Source organism: Equus quagga, chromosome 1 (genome assembly GCF_021613505.1).
Source record: "Equus quagga isolate Etosha38 chromosome 1, UCLA_HA_Equagga_1.0, whole genome shotgun sequence".
Classification (NCBI taxonomy): Eukaryota; Metazoa; Chordata; class Mammalia; order Perissodactyla; family Equidae; genus Equus; species Equus quagga.
This window is the reverse complement of record NC_060267.1, coordinates 17,478,606-17,505,964: the sequence shown is the minus strand read 5'-3', so window position 1 is coordinate 17,505,964 and position 27,359 is coordinate 17,478,606. Positions and strand designations below refer to the sequence as shown.

Below are 27,359 nucleotides of genomic sequence, written 5' to 3'. Positions count from 1 at the left end.
GCGAACTCAACCGCTGTGCCACCGGGCCGGCCCCAAGGACTCCTTTAAAGAACATAACCACAATACTATTATCACACCTAAAAAATTCCTTAATATCATCAAATATCCATTTAGTGTTTTAAATTTTCCTGATTATTTATTGTGTGTTTGTGTGTGTACACACACACACATTTTTTAACAGTTTGTTGACCAGGATCCAAATATGAGACATATATGTAGGCTCCTCCTCTTTACCTTTTCCCCCATCTTTTGTTTTTTACTTATTACTCATTTAATCTTCACTGTAACTCTATGAAAAAGATAATGTTAGTTCTATTTACAGGGGAGGAAACTGAGGTCCTGAGAAGTTAAGTACTTTGCTTAGCATCACAGAGCTAGTGAGCACCTTTTGCTGAAAATCAGCCCAAGCCTGTCTGACTCCAAAGACTGTGTGTGCCTTTCTGGAGTTACAAGACTTTGGCTTCAAACTCTGGCTAAATAGAAGCTTCTTTCCCATGCCACTCTACCAACTCTTGCCCTCCCTCACCCAAGTGTTTACAGTCCAGGGATCCCCTAATTAGGTACCTAAGGATTGTGCTAAATTTTGCCCAGTCCCTTTTATAAGAGGAGCTTTGGGCGCAGCTGCCCCAGGAGTGAGAGGAAATCAGGGAACTTTAGTTCTGCAGCTCCCCCATTTAACCAGAGCAGCTCCAGAAAAATCCTTCTCTTTCTGCTGCTTCTTTGGTGTTTGTTTTTTTTTTTTTTTTTTAAAAGGTATGTTTTTTGGTGAGGAAGATTGACCCTGAGCTAACATGTTGCCAATCCCCCGCCCCGCTGCCCGCCGCAAAGCCCCAATACATAGTTGTAGATCCTAGTTGTATGTCCTTCTAGTTCTTGGGGGTTTTTTGCTGAGGAAGATTGACCCTGAGCTAACGTCTGTGCCCATCTTCCTCTACTTTATATATGGGACACCTGCCACAGCATGGCTTGATAAGCAGTGAGTATGTCTGCGCCTGGGATCCGAACTGGCGAAGTCCAGGCCACCAAGGTTGAGCACGCGAACTTCACCACCACACCACCGGCCAGCCCCTTTCTGCTTCTAACTTCTCCTAAAAGAGTTTCTGAGATTGGAGCCATAGTATACTAATAGGTTTTATAGTTCTAAGATCTGGAACTGTGCCGTTCAATATGGTAGTCACTAGCCACAAGTGGATATTTCAATTTTAAGTTACTTAAAATTAAATAAAATTAAAAATCAATTCCTCAGTCACACTAGCTACATTTCAAATGTTTGATACTCACATGTGGCTAGTGACTACCATAATGGATAGTGCAGATGTAGAACATTTCCATCATTGCAGAAAGCCCTGTTAGCACTGAAAAGTAATGGGTGGAGGCAGTCATCTGTCTTTCAAACTCAGGTTAAAATTGGGGGACCAGCTCCTCCTCCTTTGAGAGCGATCTCAAGATTTAGATGTTTAAGTTTGAGAGTGGGAGTTGGAAGACATCAGGCTTTGGGACCCTGAGTAATGGGCGTTTTAAGGGGAAGGACTACTCCTAGCTAAAACAAAATCTGCTGCCTTTTTTCCTTTCTGTCTGCCAGTCCCACAGTCTGCACAAAATCATAAGGATTGCCAGAAACCCCGGAAGAATGATTGTTTTTATCCTTTTAAAAATGTAATTTAACCCCATCTCCAACTCTCCCAATTAGTTGAGTGATTGGCTTCTGTTGGGGTCTGAAAAGTAAGGGGACCTTTCATTTCTTTTCTTTTCTTTTTTTTTTTTTTAAAGATTGGCACCTGAGCTAACAACTGTTGCCAAGCTTCTTTTTTTTTTTTTCTGCTTTATCTTCCCAAACCCCCCATACGTAGTTGTATATCTTAGTTGCACGTCCTTCTAGTTGTGTCATTTATTTTCTCTGAGGGTAATGGTAACTCTAGAGCTGGACCCTTAAGATCTGTGCATCCTGTTTCTTTTTACTCTTTAATTTCTGTATCCTCGTATTGGGATAATGTCAAAGAGAAACAGAGCCAGACATTTGTTAAAGGCAGCATGATGGATTTCATTCAGACTAATGGAGTAGGGAAGAGAGACTCCAGTGTAGATTGAGTTCAGTTCTGCTGAAACAAAAGGTGGGAGCCTTTTTGAAGGCTGAGGTGTGCTAAAGGAAAAGTGCTGAAGATGTTAGGTGGGGAGGTTGGTCCCTGTGATTAAGCCATCTGTTTGCTAATTGGTGCTTATCAAAGTTAGGCTCCTACCCTCCCACAGAGACAGGGAGACAGGGCCCTTATCCTTGATGATTACATTTCAGAGGGATGGCTCCCAGGTCCTTGAGAAAGACATTTCTGGGTTGTAGAAGATTTAGGGTCAGAGAAAGGATTTGCAATTGCAAGTTTTCTAAAGTAAATGCTCTAAGGAAAGTGAGGTCAGGGGGCTGTAGTCAAGGTTGGGCTGTAACAAACAGTAAATTATTTTGGCAGCATTGATCTTTCTCAGGCAGGCATTCTAAGGGGGCGAGGGTCATCCTGGGACATGGCCTTGAGCTGATAGAAGCTGTGCTGGAGTTGGGTCATGTCTGGTGGGGTTGGGGGATTGGGATGGAGTTGTTTGTGCTGAGAGTTTGCAGTTCTCAGTACCTGGATAAGATTTTATATACAGAATTTCATGACCTGGGCATTTTGGGGGATGATGAGACTGGAATTTAATCCAATCTTGGGAGGGGGAAAAGAACCTTCAGTGAAAGGGAATAAGACATTGTTTTGGGGCCCAACACAAAGAAAGCAAAGAGGGGAGCAGTCAGGAAGGTGACTTTCGGGACCTGAGAAGCAGCCTTGGATTTTGTTTTGTGATTTAAGTCCAAGATGAATGGTATGAACCAGAGTAGTCCAGAGGAAGGTGAGAGATCTCTGTTAACTGAAAATATCTGAGAAAACTTATTGTAAGAGGCAGAACCTGAGCTGAGCCTTGAAGGATGATGGCTGGGCTTTTCTTGATTTAGCATTTTATTGTGGTATTTCGAGAAATAAATAATAATTTCATGATTCAATTAGTTACTTGGGATATTTAATTTTTCTTTAAAGACACTGCCCAAAGTTGGTATTTCTCTCACTTTTTGAGTTTTGATTTGATTGGTTTTTAACCAGATCTGTTCAGAATAGCATGTTCTAAAGAGCCTCCACGTTTTTGTACAGTCAATTCCTCTACCCCAAATACCTTCCAACCCCCTCCCCCATACACACCTTCAGGGAATTGTTTATCGTTAGAGACCCAGCTGAAGTAGCACCCTTCCTTTGCTCCCACGGTACAGTACTTTCTACTTTTCCTCTGATATTATATCTCATACTCTGTTTGTCATAATTAGTTTGTACTCTCAATCTCCTGTGCAGTCTCTGGCCCATAGAAGACATGTAATGTTTGGTTAATAGATGTGGTTAAATATAATAAGCTCTAAAATGTGTTTTCCAGTGTTAAGAACTCAGCTATCTTATGTGCATAGGTACAATATGTATTTTGTTAATTGAATTTTTATTTGTTCTTAGATGTCATTAAGAGGATCTGCGCCAGTGACAATTGTACCTCTTCCTGGAGAGCAAGTACAGGTTCAGGGGGTCATCCAGACAGCTCAGTCTTCTGTAATTCACCCACCACACGTGCAAACGGTACAGAAATTCAAAGACTTAGTGGTTGAGAGAGGGGACTTTTATACCCAGAGTCTTTGGACACATGGAAGTTGCTGTACTTAGAATATTATAAACCAAGATAATAAAGTTGTCTTAGAAATTAGACTATAGAAAAAAATGAGGCAAATAGAAAAGTTTTAGAATTTCTAGTTTCATGTATGTATATACTACCCAGTGAAAATATAAGACAATTTTGGGGCAAGTTTTAGAATTTGAAGAATGAATGGCTTTCTTAAGAGAAAGCACTTTTTTATCCCAGATACCTTCATGAAAAAAGAGAATTCTGAAGCAAGGGTGATGTGAGCATATGGAGGTCAAATAAAAGAGAGTTCTCTCATAGTAGGGGAAAGTCTCATTTATATCTCTCTAGCTTCATATTGACACCTGACAACAGTAGGAAGGAAAGAGCCATCCTGGGTTCTTTTTCTTTCTAGTCTTTCTCCCCATTTTGTCGTCTGGCTCCTGGGAGTCTCAGAACGCCTCTGGTTATCTCTCATTTTTCGAAATCAGCTATCCTGGAGAAAAGCTGTATACCTCGTTTTTTCCTCCTGAATCTACAGTACCTGGCAGTGTTGTCAGCGCTAGAGCTGCATCCTTATGTGGTTTTCTATATGAAAGGTGGCTGCTGCATGGATTTTCGAGTTTTTCTGTGAAGATTTTACTCTTAGTTGCTAGTGCTGTCATTAAAGAGAAATACTTGATCTTAGTTACCAGTAATCTCTTAGTTTTAGAAATTATTTTCTTGAGTTCAATTTAGGGACAAACACTGAAAATAGTGAAAGATTTAGATTAGAAATGGTATATCCATGATACTTGAGGAAACATAAAAGTCGCTTATTTTTCTTATTACTTTAAGTTATTATTCATTACTGTTATTATTTATTAGTATATGTGTGGCCAGTTCTTTATTTTCTATCAAAAGATATACATTTAATACAAGATATAAATAAGTAGTTGTACCCTAGAACTTGTGTTTGAAAGAGATTATAGAAAGTAAAACAAACTCCTCTGGAAATTTAAGATCTAAATCTAAACAATTTAGGGAAAGGCTTTCTGTAGAGATTAAGGAATGTAGAGAATTGATTATGTCCTTTCTGGAAACCTGTTTGGATTATTTTATTTTTTAAAATGAGGATGAAGTCAGGTGTGAAATGCAACTTTGGGCAAATGTTGGGAAATTTAATACATTTTAAAAATTGAAAATAACTTGTTTTCTCAATTGTAAGATATTATTATAACTTAAAACTTGCATATAGTTATTGTGTTGATGTAGTTTTAAAGAGTTTATTATTAATAATAGTTAACATTTAATGTGTGCTCGCCATGTGTCATGCACTAAATGCTTTACATGTGTTAACTCATTAAGTGTGAAGTGAGACAAAGCTAATTATTTCAGATTTTTAAATTGCATATGTTCATACTTGCCCTTCCCGGTGACCTCTATCTTGGTCTGTTCCTAGTCCTTGTTTTACTTTTCCCATTAGCAGCATTTGACATCGCTGATCATTCTTTTCTCCTCAATATACTGTTTTTGCTAGTTTTCCAAAGACACCTCTTTGTTATTCCTCCTGCCTCACTGGTAGCTTGTTCTTGGTCTCATTTGCTGGTTCTTCCCAACCTCTTAATGTTTGAGTGTTCCTGGGTTTTGTCCTTGATCATCTCTATATTTATCCCCTTATTGAGCTCATCCAGTCTTTTGGCTTCAAGGGCTATCTAAAGAGCTCTGACTCTCAAATTTCTATGTCTAGCCCAGACCTCTTCCCTGACTCACAGGCTTCTATATTCAGCAGTTTCCTCAATGTCATTATCTAATAATTAGATGTTAGGTGGTGATCCAATAGCATTTCAAAGTTAGCATGTCCAAAATCCAAATCAGATAGCATTAATGATAAAACAAAAACAAAAACAAAAACTTAGAGTAATGTGCATCAGTATAGAAATAGGGTAGAGATCAGAGACTGGTCTTTACAACTCTAGTGAAGTAGTCGTGCTCTGTTTTGGGGATAGACTTTCTTCTTAGGTCTCAGCCTGCTGTATTGTATGTTCCTTTAATTAGTTTTGGATCCTGAAATAAACTTTCTCCTTTTTCCTTTTGTTCCTTTCTTTTAGACCTTAGATTTATTGACTAACAAATTTGGGTGGCAGGAGACAGATCATTTTTTCTGAAATCAAAAATGAAATTGGATTCTTTTTCTACCTGCATTGTTCCTCATAGTAAAACCAGTTCTATTTTTCAGGTATCATCTTTATCAGAAAGTGAGGAGTCGCAGGACTCATCTGACAGTATAGGCTCCTCACAGAAAGCCCACGGGATTCTAGCACGGCGCCCATCTTACAGGTGAGTACTCTTGTGTCAAACTCTGGATGTGTTACCAAATGAGTTTGAATGCTGCTGTGCACAGCAAACTATATAAAGAGGGAGCATGTGTTTGTATACAAAGGGAATTGTTAACAGAGAGAGATTTGAGCCAGATTATGTGTAGGGCCCAAGTTGCTATGCTGAAGAGAAATTTAGACTTATCTTCTGGCAAAGTATTAGATTTCCCTATTTACTTCTAGATAGTTAACTCGAATAGCAATATGAAAGAAGGACCATAATTTTTAGAAATTGAATTACTTTGTGTTCCCTTTCTTAGCTTCTTAACTCTGGGCCTTTGTCTGTCCCTTTGCTAAAACCCATTCTTCTACGTTCTGCATAATTCCTGCACATACTTTAGGCCTCACTTCCTCCTGGAAGCCTTCTCTGATTACCTTTTCTCCAACTTGCCAAGACCAGGTTAGGTCTTTCTTCCATAGCAGCCTTTTACTGACCCCTGTTACAGTACTTATGTCATCCTGTTGGAATTCTAGTTTACTTAAGGGTATGGTCCACGTATTATTTTTTGTAATCCCAGGGACTAGCAGAGTGACCATACAAAAGTAGCTGCTCAATAATTGTTCAGTGGAGAGCTGGAAGTAGTACAACTAATTGACAAAAAGCTGTTGAAATAATATGAGTGATTTCATGTGGGTAGTGGGATATCTTTGGTATGGGTAGAGTTGAGAGACTTCTGTGGTAGAATTGACCAAACCTGGTGACTAGATGGTAAGATGAAATGGTATCTTTGAAACATACAAACAAATGTAGTAAGATTTTAAGATGTTAGGAGAGAACTATGGGTAGGGTATAGTCATTCCTGCCTGTATATAAGTAGGAATAAGTAGGAAAGAATTCTTAAAAGATGTGATTTGGGGGGCCGGCCCCGTGACCGAGTGGTTAAGTTCACGCGCTTTGCTTTGGTGGCCCAGGGTTTCACCAGTTCAGATCCTGGACGCGGACATGGCACTGATCATCAAACCATGCTGAGGTGGCATCCCACATGCCTCAACTAGAAGGACCCACAACTAAGAATATACAACTATGTACCAGGGGGCTTGGGGGAGAAAAAGGAAAAATAAAGTCTTTAAAAAAAAAAAAAATGTGATTTGGATTACCACCAACCTGATAAATTTTGTGAAACAAGGGCAGGAAAGGGTTTTGTAGGGAAGGAAAAGAGCTGCTTATGCTGAGGGAACTGTGTAATCAAAGGTGGACTGTATGATAGGAAGGAGGTTGGCCTGTTCTGGGAACTGGGAACTTAAAGTGCAGGGAGGAAGAGGAGGTTTAGCCAGAAAAGGTAAAGAGGAGGCAGATCACTTAGAACCTTGTCACCGTGTTAAGCAATTTGGACTCTATTGAATAAATAATTAATGAACAGACAGAATTTTGTCTGTGAATTTTTTGGGGTAAAAATAAACCCTACTAAAAAGATAATCTGAAACTGCTAAAAGCTGAAAGAAGTAGTCCATTGTTAGCAAGCATCAGCAGATACAATAAACAGAATTAAACCCCTAAAGAACTTCAGATAATAAAATTATCAGGGAATATAAGTATAATTTGAATTATTAAAGATATAAAGAAGGAATCAAAACCCTAACACTAGGATAAGAGATTAGGGGGGATTTAAAAAATAACTGAGTAAAACTACTGGAAATGAAAAGTATAGTTGCTAAAGTCTATTGAGGAATTTTAAATAAATTTTAAGCAGACTAGATATAACTTAAGAGAGAATTAGGGAACTGGAAGATAACAGCTCTGAGTAAATTAACCTAGAATGGATCACAGAAAGATCAAGAGAAGTTAAGAGACATGGAAGGTAGAGTGAGAAGGTCCAACATACAACATACATCTAATAATACTTCCAAAAGGAGAGAATGTGGAAGAGCACTTCCAGCTGCTTTTCTCTCTAGGAGAGAAAAGGTAATGACAGAAATTTCTAAGACATGAATTTCTCAGCTTTAGAAAACAGAGTCCTCAAAAAGATAAATTAATATAAACCTATATCTACATGTTTCTTATGAACTAAAATTGGAGAACATCAAAGATAAAAATAAGATCTTAAAAGTTTCCAAGGAGAAAAGACAAATTACCTAGAAAGGAGTGATCATTACACTGACAACAGATTTTTGAATGATAACATTAGAAGACAATGAACTAAAATCTTTAAGTGCCAACAGAAAGTAACTGTTGGCCTGGAATTCTATACCCACGCAAACAGTCACTCAAAAACAATGGTGAAATAAAAATCATTTCAAACTGATTTAAGAAATTACTAGAATGTATTCTTCAGGAAGAAGAAAATGAAACTAAATGGAAAGAATGTGAATGTAAGAAAGAATGGTGAACTAAGACATTCATATAAGTTACCATTGACTTTTTTAGAACAATGATAATGATGAATTTGGCTAGTTTAGAAACAAAATGGAAAGAAATTTTCCAGGCAGAAACATGTAAGACAAGAATGGCCTATTGCAGTCTTGTATTGATTACCTTTAGACTTGCCTTAGACTGTTGGGGGCAATCACCAAAAGAATACAAATAGAAGGTTTAATTTCCAAATGGTTGGACTCTCCCAGCGCAAAAGAGTTAGTTCGTGGATAAAATACTTGTTAATGTGTTGTGCATTTATAGGAAATAATAGAAATCTCTTATCACTCCCCTGAAAACATAAAAACCATATAATACAGATACCTGAGCTGAAACCAGAATGATAAGCAGAAGCAAGCATGAAAACCTCTGAACCTGAGATTTCTGTACTAAGCTGGGATTACTGCAGGAGGCTAGAACATCTGAAAGGAAGCTTCCCTAAGTAAGCTTTCTGGACTACTAGAGATTAGGATCAACCAAATGTAAATTCATAGTCAGAAATCATCAAAAGTACAAGGAAATAAACAACCATAAGTGAGAATCAGCAGAAACAATATATAATCAACTCAATAAATTCAGAAAAAGTATTTGATAAAATTCAGCACCCATTCATAAATTTTTAGCAAATAAGGAATAAAAATGGGCTTCCCTAGCATACCTAGACTTTGAGAACTGAGCTGTATATAGGACAGACTGTGGCTCAAGTGCCTGTAGTTTGTACATTGAAAACTCCAAAACCTTGTTGAAAGAAATTTTAAAAGATACAAATAAATGAAAAGACATCCCACATTAATCAACCAGAAGACTACATATGAAGACAAATAACCCAATTAAACAATGTGGAAAGGATTTGAATAAACAATTCTCCAAAGAAGATATACAAAGGATCAGTAAGTATATGAAAAATATTCACCATCATTTATCATTAGGTAAATGCAAATCAAAACCTTGATACCACTTCAGACCCACTAGGATGCCTAAAATCAAAGAAGACATAGTTGGTAAGGATGTCGAGAAATTAGAACCCTCACACATTGCTAATGAGAATGTAAAATGGGACAGTCGCTGTGGAAACAGTCTGGCAGTTCTTCAAAATGCTGAACATATTTACCTTAAGAGCCCCTACTTCCATACCCAAGAGAAATAGAAATATAATAAAAACTGAAGTGACTATATTAATATCATACAAAATAGACTTCAGGTCAAATAAAATTACCAGAGATAAGGGGGTCAGTTCACCAAGAAGCTATAACAATCCTAAATGTGTATGTACCTAATAACAGAGCTTCAAAATACATGTATCAAAAAGTAAGAGAACTGAAAAGCAAAATCAACAAATCTACAGTTATAATTGAAGATTTCAGTACACCTGCCTCAGTATACAACAGAACTTGTAGTCAGAAAATCAGCAAGATTACAAAAGAACTGAGCAATACCATCAACCAGCGAGATCTAGTTGACATTTTTAGAACGCTTCACCCATGTGCACAAAGAACAACCACTAAGAAAGACACCTCCTGGGTCATAACAAACCTTAACAAATTTAGAATTGAAATCATGCAAAGTATGTTCTCTGATCACATTTGAATTGGACTAATAAAACCAGTAAACTAATAAAAAGCAATAAGTAATAAAACCAACAATTAGACTAATAAAAACCAATGACAGAAGGACAACAGGAAAATCTTCAAACATGTGGAAATTAAACATCACACTTAGAAATAATCCATAGACCAAACTGGAAATCTTAATAGAAATTGGAAAATATATATTTTTTAAAGGATTTTTTTTTTTTTTTTAAGATTGGCACCTGAGCTAACAACAGTTGCTAATCTTTTTTTTTTTCTTCTCCCCAAAGACCCCCAGTATATAGTTGTATATTCTAGTTGTGAGTGTCTCTGGTTGTGCTAGAAAAAAATTTTTTTTTTTGAGGAAAATTAGCCCTGAGCTAACCCTGCCCATCTTCCTCTACTTTTTATATGTGGGATGCCTGCCACACTGTGGCTTGCCAAGAGGTGCCATGACCGCACCTGGGATCCAAACAGCGAACCCCGGGCCGCCGAAGCGGAAAGTGCGCACTTAACTGCTGTGCCACTGGACCAGCCCCTAGAAAATATTTTTAACTGAATGAAAATGAAAATACAAAATAACAAAATTTCTGGGATGTAATTAAGTCAGTGGGAAATAATTAAAGGAAAATTTATAGCATTAAATGTTTATATTATAAAAGAAGAAAAGTCTCAATAATCTAAGCTTCCACTTTAAGAAACTATGGGGGGAAACATAAAATAAGCTCAAAGCAAGCAGGAGAAAGGAAATAATAGAGATTAAGAGCAGAAGTCAATGAACTTAAAAAGAGAAAACTAATAGAGATAATCAGTATAACTGAAAGCTGGTTCTTTGAAAAAAATCAATAAAATTGATAATCCTATAATAAGTTGGGGGGAGAAAAAATTAATATAAAAAGAGGTTGAACTTGAGGTTGAAGAGGTCATAGGGGACAATTTATAGCCTTGTAGGCCATGCCATTTATTCCGAGATAGGGAGCCACTGCAGACGAGTGATTTATCTGACATTTTAAAAAGGTGACTGGTGCTCTGTGGAGAGTAGACTGTAGCGAGGGAAGGGTAGCTACAGGAGGACCTGTAGAGGTGACTGAGGCTGTACGGTCAAGAGTTGCTGGTAGCACGGACTCGGGTGCAGCAGTGGAAGGAATGAGCGTGAGTAAGATTCTGGATCTATTTTTAAGATAAAGACAGATTTGCTTATGAATTGGATACAGGTTATGAGAAAGAGAGATTGATTCCAAAATTTTTGGAGAATGGAGTTGATATTTACTGAAATAGGGAAGACTGCCAGGAGTAGAAGGATATCTGACATTAGATTTTGGATCTGTTAAGTTTGAGGTGCCTATTAAATGGAAGTATTCAATACACAATTGGATTTAGGAGTCAGGAGAGAGGTTGGGGAAATATCATTTGAAGGATCATCAGTATACCATGGGACAGATGAGATCACCAGAAAAAATATAGATAGAGAAGTCCCAAAAACGGCTCCCTAAGGCTCTCTCCAAGGTTGAGTCAGGAGGATGAGGAAGAACACAAATCAATGGTAAATATTATCTCTAAATGCTCTGTAGTAAAAATAAAGTAATGCATATGGGAATGATATGCAACACTTTTAGATAATGGTACTCTGAGGAGGGAGAAGAGAAAGGAAAAGGATTGGGTGGTGACATTTTGGTATATCTGTAACTTAATTCCTATTAAAAATAAGATGTCTGACGAACTCTGTATAATTCCACTCATAGGTGGAAGTTAAACATGTAGACAAAGAGAACTGATTGGTGGTTACCAGGGGAAAGAGGGGGTCGGGGGAGGGCACAAAGGGTGAAGTGGTGCACCTACAACATGACTGACAATAATGTACAACTGAAATTTCACAAGGTTGTAAACTGTCATAATCTTAATTAAAAAAAAAGATCTCTGAAGCAAATATGGCAAAATATTAGCATCTGTTGATTCCTGGTATATATGGTTTATAGATATTTTATTTTCTGTGTTTTTCTTTATGCTCAAAATGTTTCATAACTAAAAATTGAAAAAGAAATGGGCACAGCATTCCATAGTCTCATGCTAGGCTGGCTGCATTAAGACCGTGTAGGCAGCTTGTTAAGAGGATTCTGGAGCTCTCTCCTCACCGGCTCACCTATCTGGATTCGATAAACCTCTCCAGATGATTCTAGTACATAAGCAGGTTTAGGAACCACTGTGACTCTTCTACAAATGCCTAACACAGAGTCCTATGGGACTGCCATCTCCTTTGTTCTCTAGGTGGAACTTAGTCTGCAAGTGTAAGAACTAAACTAAAACTATTTACTGAACTAAAATTATTTGGCCTCGAATACAGAAGACCTGTAGCAATTGTCAAATATTGCAAAGTAGGGCATGGATACAGAATCAGGGTTAAGCTTAAATTTCTCTAGCTTCACTGGGTGGAACCAGCTTTGCGTCTGAATAAGGAAGGGCTCTACCTGTTCAGTAATTGAATGGTTTGCTTTTTGGAGATTGGAGATGCCTTATTCCTAGAAGTAGGGGCTGTTAGGAGTGTTAGAGAGGGAATTCCTGCATAGGCTAGAAGATTGATACAGATAACAAAAGATCCCTTTTCATGCTAAAGGGTTTTTTTCCTTTGTGATTCTTGTGGTGTTGTTTTCACATAAGTATTTCAGTGTTTCTGATTTTTCTACAATGAACATGGAATTCTTGAGTAAGCATTTCTTTTTTTCTTTTTTCTCCCCCCTAGAAACAAAAAATGCTTATTTCTTCCTTCACTCCCACTGTGTTTTGGAAGACCCTTCTTCTCAGCAAGCAGTCTTTTTCCATCCTCTTATTCCCGTCGTGAGCCCCATTTACCAAGTCTGAGGGATGCCTGTGGGATATATTTACTTCGTGTTAAAATAAGCAGTTTTATCCATCACTGATACTCTCTGCATTTTGTAGTAGTATTTCTAATCTCGTTGTTTCTTCCTGAGAACTATGGGTTTCTCTTCCACTCTAAGGTTGTAGGTTGAAAAATTAAATTTGATCTTTCTAAATGAAGGTCGCTAACACTATTTAGAAAATGAATAGTACCTTGTTAATTAATGAAATACCTCACAACGGAGCCCTCTCTCTTGTAGGGGGAAGAGACATTTCATATCTCTCCAAGGGCCTTGTACGTTGAAAGCTACTCTGTATGAGTATTTGTTCAGTTTTTCTTTTCAGGTAGCCATAAACTAAAATATATTTGCCTACAGTACTTCATTATAATAGGATTTGCTAAACAAAACGATTCCTTGACACAACAATTGAGGTGTCTAGTAGCTTATTGTACTTTTAACCTGAGATTGAAAAAGGTTTAGCAATTTCTTTTTGTAAAGCTGTTCTCATTACCAACATTAATAGAGTTCTGTTTTTCACAGAAAAATTTTAAAAGACCTATCTTCTGAAGACACACGGGGCAGAAAAGGAGACGGAGAAAACCCTGGAGTTTCGGCTGTCACTTCTATGTCTGTTCCAACTCCCATCTATCAGACTAGCACCGGACAGTACAGTACGTATAGGAATAAATTTCCACATTATAGACATACAAAAACTAACTTCGTGTAAAGAAGTGGTGCATAGAAGGACTGTCGTACTTTAATAGTGGTGATTACTAAAGGATAACATTTTGAGCCAGAAGTAATGTAAAATACTTTTTTAGCATTATCTCATTTACTCCTTACAACAACTTTGTGAGTTAGGCAGTTACCTATTTATGAGGGAACTGAGGCTTAGAGAATTAGATAATGTCCCTAAAGTCACACAGCTTGTAAGTGATACAGAGCGTATCAATGATTACACTTAATTTCGGCTATAAGTCTATGAGTTTTGACAAATACATGGAGTTGTCTAACCACCACCACAATCAAGATGTAATCCCATCACCCCAAGAATCACTTGGTGCTGTCCATTTGTAGAGAATCTCTCCTGCCGCTCCTAATCCCTGTTCTTGAAGTCTGACTGGCTCTTGCCACAAAATCCATGTCCCGTCTGACTGCCTCTCGCCATCTCCAGTCATCGCAACACCTTGGTCTACACTCTCATCTGAATTATTGCAGAAGGGTCCAACTGGTCGTCTTGCTTCCGTTCTTGCTCTCATAGGTTTCCATACTGCAACCAAGGCAATTTATTTAAATGTCAATTAGATCATACCACTCTTGCTCAAAATCCTCCAGTGACTTTTCCATCACACACAAGGCATTACATTCAGGATCTGGCCTTGCCTACCACTCTGATCTCATCTCATCTGCCCCTTGATGGCATTCTGGCCACACAGACTTTCTCGCTGTTCTTCAAACATGTGAAGCTTGTTTCCAGATCGTTGGAGTTATCCCCATCGCCTGACATGTTCTTCTCCCGGGGCTTGCATCCTCACTTCTGCTATGCTATGCTTGTGTCACCTCCTCAAAGAGACTACTCCTTTTAAAATATGTTGCTTCTCCCTTTAGTTTTCTTTCATTTCTTATATTTTTATAGCATTTATTTATAATTACCAAAAGAATCCATATTAGCTTAATTATAGATTATACGTAATGTAGACTGGCTTATTTATGATCTCTTCTCAAGGAATGTAAGTTCTTTGATGGAAACAGCTTTGTCTTGTTCACAGCTGTATCCTTGGCACACAGGGCCTGTCACATAATAGGCTTTCAGTAAAATTTGTTGTGAATGAATGACTTAAAGAATATATATAAAATACCTCTGTGAGGACACATAAGAAACTAGTAACAGTGGTTGCAAGGAAGGAAATTTGGGAGCAGAGATCAGAGGCAGTTGTGAGGTTTACTTTCATTTTAAACAATACAATTTTTTTTTTACCATATGCAAAAAAATTAATTTCTAAAAAAAATTTTAAGGCAGCATATTTGCAAGTTAAAAATTATTTATGATATATTAATCTATATTATTATTCTAAAACCCTTAAAAATTAGAATTATGAAAACTACATAGAAACTTAGGCTAATATTTCCTGTTATAATTGAAGTAAGTGCAACGCAAGGTAGTATTTAGGGCAGCATGATCCAATAGAGCTTCCCTGATGACGGACATGTTGTACGTCTGCATGGTCCAGTACGGTAGCCACTAAGCTGTGTGTGACTTGCTGAGCACTTGAAATGTGTCTGGTGAGACTGAGGAACTTAATTTTTTATTTTGTTTAATTTTAGTTAAATAACCATTTGTGGCTAATGGTTACCATATCAGACAGTGCAACTTTAGAGTAAATTCAACCAGGTAAATACACATGTTAAGTAAGAACAGGAAGGTATGTTGCAACAATGAAAATGGTTCTGTATTATCATATATACTTAACATCAAAAGATGTATATTTATACATATGTGTGTTTGGATACACATTTTGATATATATTAATATATCAGTCTATATGAGCATACGAAAGGATTAGGAAGAATGGAGTGGGAAGTGGCCAGTGGAATAAATAGGGATAGATAATGGGACTTTTTACTTCTATAAATATATATGTGTATTGCAGGAAAGGAGATCGAAAGTGATTGCTAATATAAGTTTAAAATAAATCTCTGCATCTAAAAAATTTTAATGTCTTCTAAAGTCATATAAATTAAAGTACGTGGAATATTTGTTGTGTTATAGTTGGGGAGGGATAATTAGAAACTCCTGAAAAAGCTATTTTCAATTAAAACACACACACAAAGTATATTTTGGCTTCCTGGTAGCCAAAGCATAACAGGAAAAACAAATGTTGCATAATTATAATCTGAAAAGAAAGTACAGAGATGAGACATTAGATTCTAAAGGGGATTTATTATGTGGGAATTGCATAACGCTAAAATGTTTTCTATTTGATCATGCCTTATGGGTGTTTCATTTAAGATTTGAGGGGAAAGCATTAACATAAGTATAATTCAGTAAAAAATGCATGTGAGGAGCTTAGTAATGTGATCTATATAGTGGCTTTCTGATGACTTAACTTTATTGGTGATAATAGATTACATTTTTAAAATATGACTTAAGTAAATAACATTTAATATGTTTAACAGTGGTTACCACTAGAGAGGAGCTAAGAAACAGTATGAAGATTTATTTTTTCATTATGTAACCTTTCATCCTATTTGAATTTTTCCCATAGGCACACTTGTCTATTCAAAAATGTTCTTAAGTTACAATCTTTTCAATGCTTCGTTTGAACAAAAATTACAAACTATGTTAATGTTTCCTTCTACTTATTTTTCCTTTAAAAGTTACCCATTGGTGCCCTCTTCTAACGCCCCCAGAACTTCTGTGACAGCATTATCAATTAGCATGGAGTGCTCCATAGAGCCCAAAATGTGTTTTGACCAATCAGTTGTATTGGACAGTTTGAGTCTAAATTTAAGATTAGTGCATCTGAACTATAAAATTTTATTAAGAAATGCTGTTTTATTTCTTTTACATATACTTTACCCAAGGTAGTCAATAGTTATCAAGTGGAACTACTTTCAAACCTATTTTAATAAGTAGTGTTTGTTTTTTTCACCAATCCTTTGCAATTAGTGTATTGTATAGCCTTACAATAGCTATGTTCTCTCTTTGGTTAAAGTTGCCATTGCCCCAAATGGAGCCTTACAGCTGGCCAGTCCAGGCACAGATGGAGTACAGGGACTTCAGACATTAACCATGACAAATTCAGGCAGTACTCAGCAAGGTACAACAATTCTCCAGTATGCACAGACCTCTGATGGACAGCAAATACTTGTGCCCAGCAACCAGGTGGTTGTACAAAGTAAGTATGCGTAAGTGTCTATGGAAAGCATCTCAAAGTTCTTTCAAAGACACTTATGAATTAATTCATTCTTCTGACCACACAGCTGCATCAGGTGATATGCAGACATATCAGATCCGTACCACACCTTCAGCTACTTCACTGCCACAAACTGTGGTGATGACATCTCCTGTGACTCTTACATCTCAGACAACTAAGACAGATGACCCCCAATTGAAAAGAGAAATAAGGTTGATGAAAAACAGGTAGGTAGTAAAATTATACTGCCAGAATGGATAATGTTTTTGCAAATCTTGAAACATAATCAGATGTTAACTGGAATTGTATATTAGAAATGAGGGGAGAGGTTTATATCAACTTTATTTTACTGAGTGTTAGATTATGTCTAGTTCATTTCCAGTGGGTCAGTGAGTCCCATTGCTCAATCTCTTCAGTTAATATATAACCTAAAGTGCTTCCATTTTTATTGTGTGCTTTGAATAGCACTGTTAACCAAAGCTTTTCAAACAAGATACTTTGTTCTTGTTGGGTTGACAAAGTCAAATAAAAATAATTTGCTGCTTGCCGTTGACTATAGCAAAAAGAGGAAAGAATTAATGGAATTCTGCATAATACCTACTATACTTACTGACACACAAATGCTCTTAAAAATAAATTTTGATTAGGAAAACACAGCAGTAATTTAACCCCCAGAAACATTTACTTTCATGTTAAATGTATTTTAAACATTGCTATATGCACTATTCTTACATCAGGCATGAAAAACCACTGGTTCTTTGAGAAAAAGAATATAACGCTTTTGCCTCTGCAAAGTGTTCGGGGGGAAAAAAAGAGAAAAGACACCAGTAAACTAATAGGAACAAAAAAGGATAAATAGCCACAGATACAACAAATTTTTAAAAATTACATTAGGATTCTATTTTCTGCTCCTCACCAATGTTAGAAAATTAGAATAAAAGGATAATCTTCTACAGCAATAAAAATTACCATAAAAGGACCAGATGGATGCATTTAATTACTTCAAGATAAAATGTTTCTTTACTAAAAATTAAGAGCGAGCATCAATGTAAATGAACTTGATAACAAGGCAGGGATTGTGTTGTTTTAGAGGTTCCAACAAACACAGTAAGATAAGGAAATGAAATAAGTTACGTAAATATTAGAAAAGAAGAATTGTCTTTCTTCGCTGATGATATGTTTGTGTACTTAGGAAACCCAAAAGTCTTCTAAAAAATTACTTGAATGAGACTTCTCTTTCTGAGAATATGACCTCAGCTACATAATATTTTTGAAAGCTTGATGAAATATAAAAACCTCCTTTTAAATGATTGGATGAGCCCGCAGGGAGGTAAGAGAATCTCTTGAGGTTATGGAGGAACCAGAAGCACAAGATCAGGAGGTTAATAAGCACTGAAGCAGCCCCTAGATCTCCCAGAGATAAATTCAGATCTTTGTGCTTGGTATGGCTTTGGTATGCAGAGGGGACTAGGGACAGAGCCTGGGGCCTATGCAGGCTGGGGAACTGGATCAGAGATGATTCTTCATGAGGTCAAAACCCAAAAAGTGCTACACCCATAAACTGAGAACTGTAGTTTAGAAATGGGTCTGGGTCCGTAGCGCCCCCAATTGCTTAAAAGAAAGCAGTCTCAACACAGGCTTTAATGAATTCCTGTACATTGAGTTCTAACAAATACAAATTGAAAAAATCACAGGCTACCCAAGGAATTAGGGCTGCATAATATGTGCCAAGCATTTACGTAATTTTCACAATACTGTTTCTTTTTTTTTTTTGAGATGAGGAAACTGAGGCCTAGAGAGGTTAAGGTACTTCCCCAAGGTTGCATTGTATAGCAAGTGGTAGAGGTAGGGTTTAAACTCACAGGTCCAGATTTCAGAGTCCGAAGTCTTAGATAATACTACACTGCCTTTCAGGAACAAGAGTCAGCAAGCAGAAAGGGCAGACAAATGACCGAGTTTTGTAAAGTCTTCAGTTATCTAATGGAGAAAGGGAAAGAAGTACGCCTGCTATATTTAAAGAAAAAAAGGATGTCACTGAAAATCATCAAAGATCAAGAGACTATAAAAATGATAAAAACAAGGTGCTGGCCCCGTGGCCGAGTGGTTAAGTTTGTGCGCTCCGCTGCAGGCGGCCCAGTGTTTCGTCAGTTCGAATCCTGGGCGCGGACATGGCACTGCTCATCAAACCACGCTGAGGCAGTGTCCCACATGCCACAACTAGAAGGACCCACAACTAAGAATATGCAACTATGTACCTGGGGGCTTTGGGGAGAAAAAGGAAAAAAATTAAAATCTTTAAAAAAAAATTAAAAAAAAAAAAAAAAGATAAAAACATGGGCTGGCCCAGTGGCAAAGTGGTTAAATTCGTGCACTCCTCTTCAGCTGCCTGGGGTTCGCAGGTTCTGATCCCAGGCACAGACCTACACACCACTCATCAAGCCATGCTGTGGTGGTGTCCCATATACAAAAAATAGAGGAAGACTGGCACAGATGTTAGCTCAGCGACAGTCTTCCTAAAGCAAAAAGAGGAAGATTGGCGACATGTTAGTTCAGGGCCAATCTTCCTCACCAAAAAAAAAATTGGGAAAAGAAAAATTGTTATTATTAGCAAAGATATATTCATCTGCTTAGAATATCTACATTTACAAACTGTTTATTTGAAAGCTTGAAAAAGAACCAGTTCTCTTCAACATTGTGCTAGAAATTCTTGCCAATTTAGTAAAAAAGGAAAAAAAGGGGAAAAAATTAAAAGGATTTAAATGAAAGAAGTAAAACTCTTACTGTTTTTTATAGATTGCCTAAGAAAGAGAAAGCAAATGAACTTAAAAAATATTAGAGAAGTAATGAGTTTATAAGGTTGCTAGATATAAAATCAGTTTTCAAAAATCAATTGTATTTCTTTATATCAGCAATAAAGAGTTTAGTAATTATTTTTAAAATACCATTTATATTATCAACAAGTATACTACCTGTGAATAAATCTAACAAAAGGTGTCCAGGAAATTTATGGAAAAATGTTAAAATGTTTTTGAAAGACATTAAGGAAGATCCACATAAATGGAGAAATATACTATGTCCATAGATATGGAAACTCAGTATTATAAAGATGACTATTTTTCCCCCAATTGATCCATAGATACAATGCAGTTCCAATCAAAACCCAAACAGGTTGTTTGAAGAACTGACAAGTTGATACTAAAATTTATAGAAGAGTAAAGGGCCAAGAACAGCCAAAATATTCCAGACAAGAATAAGGTGAGGAGATATCAAGTTTTATTTAAAGCTGTGATAATTAAAATAGTGTGATACTGGCATTGAGATAAACAAAATGACCAGTGAAATAGATTAGAGAGCTCAGAAACAGGTCCATGACCATGTGAACCTGATATGACAGGGCAGGTGATTGGGGGAAGGAGGGCTCTTCGTACATGGTGCTGGGATAAGTAGTTATATGTGAAAAAAATACTGGATTTCTTCCTCACACCGTACACAAAAATCATTCCAGACATCATTTAAAAGCATTAATGTGAAAGATGAAATTTGATAACTTTTAGGTGAAAATATATAATCTTAAATGGTTTCAGGTATAGGAAAAGATTCCTTAAAACAACTCACAGACAAACATTAACAAAAGATTAATGAATCTTCATTAAAAATAACTTCTGTTCATCAAAAGATAACATAAAACAAGTGAAAATATAAGCTTCAAACCTATAAAAAATATTTGCAACATATCTAACCAAAAAAAACTTGTTTGAAGACATATAAGTATCTTCTAAATTAATAGGGAAAGTTCAACCCAACAGAAAAAAAATTGGCAAAGTATATGAATAGGCGTTTCTCAGAAAACACAGGTGGCTAATAATCATATGAAACATTGTTCGCCCTTATCAGTAATCAAAGAAATGAAAATTAATACCACATACTTGGATACCATTTGTCCCCACCCAAGTGACAAAAATCTTAATGTATAACCAGGAGTTGGCAAGGATTTGGAACAGTGGAACTCAGCTGTTTTACTCTGTGTTTGTGACTGAGAGAGACTTTTGCAGGAAGTATGTATAAGAATGTTAATAGGAGCAAAAATCAGGAAACAACCTAAATATCCATCAGTAACAGAATGGGTACATAAATTGTGGCTATATTTATACAATGTAATAGTGTTCCTTTGTAATGATTGAGTGAATGGTCACATTAACATGAATAAATATTAGAAAAATAAAGTTGAGTGAAAAAAGCAAGCTGCAGCAGAATACATACAGTGTGATATTTTATAATAAATCTAAAAAAATAAGCAAACCAAATGATAAATAATTTAGGGGCATATACATATGTACTAAAGCTATAAAAATAAGCAAAAGATTGAAACTAGTGATTGCTTTTGGGCAAGAGGCGAGGGGGATTATGGAATCAAGGAATAGAACAGAGGGCCCTTCAGCAGTATGGATATATTCTCTCTTATTAAATTGGGTATTAGGTTTACATATGTTCATTTTATTAATATGCTTCATAACTTAAGTCTGTACTACATACGATCTGTTGTGTGTATACGACTTCATAATAAAATGGTTTAAAACTACAGTAATTTATAAGGAAATTTAGTAAAGTGTTTTTCTACTATGAATTACCATCTTGAAAACAATAATGGGAAGTAATATTACATTCATCTTAGTGACAAAAACCATAAAATACTTAGTAAACTTAACAGGAAAGGCATAGGATCCACATTTAAAAAAATCTTACTGAGAGGTAATACAATATCTGAACAAATAGAAAACATACGGTGTTCTTGGATGAAGACAGTTAATATAAAATGTTAACTCTTCCAAAATTCACATATATATTTAATGTGATTCAAATTAGAATCTCTATAGATCTTTATGGAATTGGACAAAATAAACAAAGTTTACATGGAAGAAATAAGTATCCAAGAATGGTCAAAAACAAAAAGAAGTTACTTATCTTGTTAGGCATTGCAGCATACTCTAAAGCCATTGTAATCAAAACGTGGTATCAGCAGAGGGACAGACAATAACATTAACAAACAGGATAGAAAGCCCAGAAATAGCTTCTTGTGCGAGTTGAGTACATTTGTAGAGGATGACTATTCAATAAACAACACTGACACAGTCAACTCCACATCTGGAAGAAAATTAAATTGGACTCCTGTTTTATACCATACATAAAAGTAATTCCAGCTGGATTAAAAACTTAATTGTGAAAAATTAAGCGATAAAATCTTTAAAATAAAATTTAGAGAGAAATACATAGTGCATGGCATTTTAATCTCAGCCAAGAAAAAGATGCTAAAAAAGACCATTATGGCATAAGATATAAAAATATCAGAAGTTAAATGGGAGATTAGAAAATAATGTAGAAACAGATAAAGGATTAATATGTATAATGCACATAGAGTTCTTAGGTTGTTTGTCTTTCTAATAATTTCTAGTTGTAAAATGGGCAGAAGGTATGAATGGACGAAGGGTGTGAATAGGCAGTTTACATAAGAGCAGATCCAAAAGACCAGTAAACTTTTAAAAAGATGCTCAATCTCACTAGTAGTTAGGGAAATGAAAATTAATTAACAATGAAACGTCCACATGGCAAAGATCTGTGTACCGCCATAGAAACATTAAAATGGTGTGTGTAAAAAAGCAAGTTGCAGATATCTACAGTACACATTATAAAAAAATACTCAATACTTTTTACTTCTATATGTATATAAAATTTGTATGTGACTTCATAGAAATAGTCTAAGAAGACATGTACAAAACTGAGTATCAAGCACTGTTTGTAATTAAAACTCGATAAATATAAATTAAAGAATCTGTCAAAAGTTAACCAGAGCGGGGCTGGCCCGGTGGCTCAGCGGTTAAGATCGCACGTTCTGCTTCTCAGCGACCCGGGGTTCGCCGGTTCAGATCATGGGTATGGACGTGGCACCACTTGTCAAGCCATGCTGTGGTAGGCATCCCACATACAAAAGTAGAGGAAGATGGGCACGGATGTTGGCTCAGGGGCAGGCTTCTCAGAAAAAAAAGTTACCAGAGGACCCATAAATTTCACTCCATGGTATTTAGCCAAAAGAAGTGGGATATATGTTGACAAAAAGACTGGCACAAGAACATGCATAGCAGCTAAAACTAGAAACAGCCCAAGAGTATGGATCAACAAATTGTGGTGATAGTCATACAATGGAATATGCCCAAGAATATAAAGGAGCAAACCACTGCACAGCAACTTGGATGAGCCTCAAAAATATACTGAGTGAAAGACGAGACACAAAAGTACGTCCTGTATGACTCTGTTATATGATGTTCTAGAATAGGAAAAACTTCATCTGTGGTGATAAAAATAAGAACAGTAGCCGCCTGGGGACAAGACTGATCAGGAAGGGGCATGAGGGAGCTTTCTGGGGCAATACAGATGTTCTATGTCTTGATAGGCATGTGGGTTACAGGTATGTGTATCTGCCAAAACTGAATTCTACACTTAAGATCTGTGTATTTCACTGTATGTAGATGATACCTTAATTTTTTAAATGAGGAAAAAAGATCAGGGAAAATTGCTGAAGTATATTTACCATTTAAAGAATGTAAACTTCTTTCTAACACTGGTTTTTAATACTTGTATTTAGAGAAGCTGCTCGAGAATGTCGCAGAAAGAAGAAAGAATACGTGAAATGCCTGGAAAATCGAGTTGCAGTCCTGGAAAATCAAAATAAAACTCTAATAGAAGAGTTAAAAACTTTGAAGGATCTTTATTCCCATAAAAGTGTTTGATTCTTAAGACAAAATATTTTTGTGGACTTGCCTAAAAATTAGATGGATTTCTTTTCTTTTTAGTGGAGTTTTATAAATTAAAAGGTCAACAACGAAGCTTTTTATTTAGGCTTTTGCAACTCAAAGATATCTTATGCAAGAGATCTGGTGACAGAGGATGAAGCGGAGAATGACCTCAAGGAAGTTACTGGCGCAACTGGAAGCTCTGTAAAAATTAAACGTACTCAAGAAGCAGGAAGTGAACTTTCACTAGTTGGAATTTTCTAATTAACAGTAGTTGTCAATAACCCAAAAATGGCAGATAAGATGAAATTTGGTAAATTGAATTTTTAAAAATAAATCAATTTACCCTGTAGGTTTGCATTTCTTACTGTTTCCTAAAATTTACCTTTTCAATTTTGTGTGTGTGTGTGTGTATTTTATTTCTGCCAATAAATTCTAAATTACAAATATAAAAGAAAAGCTAATACATAACTCAATATATAAATTATGTGTTCTGATTATCTATTCTTGTTTTATTGTCAAGTCTTTTTAAATGGGTTTTTAAAAGTTTGTTTATTGGACTCGAGAGGGTTTTTGAGGCCTTGTCCTAAAGGCGTCTAAGGTACATGAATGGAGTGCGGTGATTTCATAACATTTTTCATCAGAATGGAAAGAGAACTGTTTAAAAGTTTGATACTTTTAAATAGTTTGTTTTTTGGTTACTCTGGGAATGGTGATTTTCTACAGATATAAATTGGTTTTTGATTCTGTAATTCTGTATGCAGTTGAATATACATTACTTACTCTGTTGTGCTTTAATAGAATGGAATGTTTACAGGCCCTTGAGATGATATTAGAGTATTTTTCAAAAACCTTCTGAAAAGACACATACCAAAGTTTTCCAAGAGGATTTTATAACTGATTTAATGTAAGGTTTATCAGATTCTAAAATAGTACAGTTAAGGCAATTTTCTGTTAGAGACTATTTTGTAATGTAGTGAATGGTACATTTATAAGAAAAGTGACTGCCAATATATTTTTATAGTTAATCTTTATAAATTCTAAAGTTGAGTTTTTAATGATTATTTTAAATGTTTATATAGTTTTAGTAAAAAAAATATTTTGCATCTCTCAAAGTATCATTTTTATATTATGGGAAGTAAAGTTTCCAGATTGGCTAATATTTGAATTGTAAGTTTTGTATGCAGTTTATCCAAAGTTCAGAAATGCTGTCAGTACACCAGTGTTTAACCTCTGTATTCCAATTTGTATACACTTTGTACTGCAAAACTGTTGTGCGCTTCTTATACAATATGTATCATATTGTCTATGAAATTAAAGAACATTTGATAAAATTAAGTTTGCTGAATGTAAAATATATTGCTTGAGATATGAATGACAAGCTTCCTGATAGCCATTCTGTTAATTATACTAACTATAATGCATTTCTAGTTTTAAAATGAGGATAAATTTACATTCTAGTCTACACTACCTATTTTAAGAGGGGGTATGTTTATATTTTTTTATTCAGTCAGAAGCAATTATAATAAACTAAAGATAGCTAAATTTTTTTCTTCTGCAAGTATTGAGGATGTAGTTACAGAGACTGTTATGTAGAAATCTTAACCCAATTCATAAATTTGTGATTAATCCTAATGAAAAATTTCATTAACAGGGTCTTTCAAAATATGACTCCCATTCACTTGGCAGCAGTTGATGAAAAGAAAAAAATGTCTGGTCACCAATGGGATTGCTTATATTACTTACTACCTTGTGTAAAGGCAGAGTCTCAAACTAGTGGCCCATTAGGCGTGAAGACTATGAAGAGGTATGGGGTCACTGGGTTATATCAAGAGTGTTTTAAAAGATAATATATTGGGCAGATGTTATGCTTGACTGCAACAGAGATAGTCTGGCTCTTAGTGCCTTAACAAACAGCGGGACCTCCACAACTATTTGTAAACTCTCCGCTGCCTTCAGACTCTGGGTGTAGGGCCTCGCTCACTAGATCAATTACCTAGTCTAGCTGTATGTCACAGGCATGGCAAATCACCAATGATCCCATAAAGGTATACCACATTATCTTCCTAGATGTTTTCCTGATTTGAATCCAGTGTGTGGGGCTTATGAAATTTTAAAGACGATTATAGTCCAAATCTGAAATTAGACTTCAAAAGTGCAACAGACCAATGAAATTATTTCCTTATCTTAATTTACTATTTTACTTAAATTTATTAACTTATATTGATGGAAATACATTATTGCCCATGAATACATCTTAAACATATAAAATAAGATAACCTTTTAATTTTATTGAATAGAACATGAAAAATGGGCATGTGTTAGAGCTTTGGAAATCTTACTATATTTGTTTATTCATTCAGCAATTAAATCAAAGTTACTGATTAAACCTGTAGTTTTCTCTAGTTAAAATTTGTAGACATAGGAAGGATATAAAAATATATATTACAGCTTGGAATTATGTTGTTGTCGTAATGGCAGTTCAAATTCCCAGAAAAGATGCTGTAAATGAGATAAAGTCAGTAAAATTTGACTTAGGGGTTGATAGCTAATTTAAAGGAAAAGTTACGGGTTATAGTGAAAGAAAATGTCAAAGTATATCAAAATCTAATTGCAGTAATCATAACATTATTTACTCTTATACAAAGTAGGTGTTTATTAATAAATACTTGTTTTTATTATAAAACAGTGAAGGAACACATCAGGGCTGAGGAATTCTGAAGCTGCTCTGGGGAGAGTTTGGCAGGAATCTTGGAGGGAGAGTCATTTGGAGGAGATTGATGTCATTTAACTGCTTTTTTTAAAGAGACATTGATAAATCGAACCCCCCCTTTTGTCAGTGTAAATTTCTTTGCGGCAAACAGTAGGCCTTAGAGATCAGGCCTTTGCCATTTCATGGTTGAGATCCTTTCCCTCAAAATTGACAGGATTTATGTAGTAGTTTGCTGTCTTCAATAAATGTATACAACAGTTTTTAACTGGTATGTTATATAAATATGTATCAATTTAAATTGCTGTAAATCCAGGATTACCCACATACATGATATACACAGTCATACCATTTCCTCAATATCTCCTATTTATCGAGTGCTTACTATGCACCAGAAATTGTATTAAAGTAATGGCATTCATTCATTCAGCAAGTGTTTCTTGAAGGCCTTTTTTGTATGTCAAGCATTATTAGGAAAAGAGTGATGAACAAAGCAGTGTTATAGCTCTTGTGGAACTTAAATATTAATGTCATCCTGTGAGATTGGTACTTGCCTAAGGTTATATGAGCATTAATAACTAGGGATCTCGGATTTAAACCTAATCTCCAACCATTCAATCTAAAATAGTAATCTTTCTCCAACCCCTGCCCTGGCAACACACCCCTTTATTGAACTCTACGGGGAGACTGTCTCTTTTGTGCTCTTCCGCATCCCCACAGTCTAGGGCAGTGCTTACCTGGATCTCAGGAGGGCTCCAAAATGTTTGTTAAAGGAATGAGGGTCTGGGGTTCAAACTCACAAAGGGACACAGAGGTTTGATATTTTGCCCAAGGTCACACAGTAAATAAAACTGCATCTGATCAACTCCAAAGCTTGTGGTCTTAACTACCAGAATGTGCCTTCTTACCTGTGTTGTTGAAGAGTCTGAAAAGCTGCTTTGCACTGTTTTTCAAGTTCTGTTTAAATGTGTCCACTAGATGGCAACCTGTATTTTAAAATCACAGAAGTTTTACAAACTTGAAAAATGTATAGTAAACTACACAAGTGAACATATCAAATCCTTGTGCACCCACCATCCAGAATTAACAAATGTTAACGTTTTATCTTTACTTCAGATCATTTTCTAAAGAAGAAAAAT

General features: G+C 35.9%; 1 protein-coding gene across 7 annotated transcripts in view; it reads left to right on the top strand.

The window, feature by feature from the left end:
- The window catches only part of ATF1 (activating transcription factor 1), a 46,382-nt gene extending 21,497 nt beyond the window's left edge, over positions 1-24,885 (top strand). For 5 of the 7 annotated variants that reach the window (XM_046663526.1, XM_046663536.1, XM_046663542.1 and 2 more), the window contains 6 exons: positions 3,519-3,638; positions 5,897-5,997; positions 13,349-13,479; positions 16,525-16,707; positions 16,793-16,952; positions 23,363-24,885. In XM_046663526.1, the coding sequence (XP_046519482.1) occupies positions 3,519-3,638; positions 5,897-5,997; positions 13,349-13,479; positions 16,525-16,707; positions 16,793-16,952; positions 23,363-23,507 (840 nt within the window). In that variant the 3' untranslated portion in view covers positions 23,508-24,885. The remainder of the gene's footprint in view (positions 1-3,518; positions 3,639-5,896; positions 5,998-13,348; positions 13,480-16,524; positions 16,708-16,792; positions 16,953-23,362) is intronic. The other 2 variants (XM_046663565.1, XM_046663548.1) reach the window with 1 other exon arrangement.
- Positions 24,886-27,359: the final 2,474 nt, after the last annotated feature.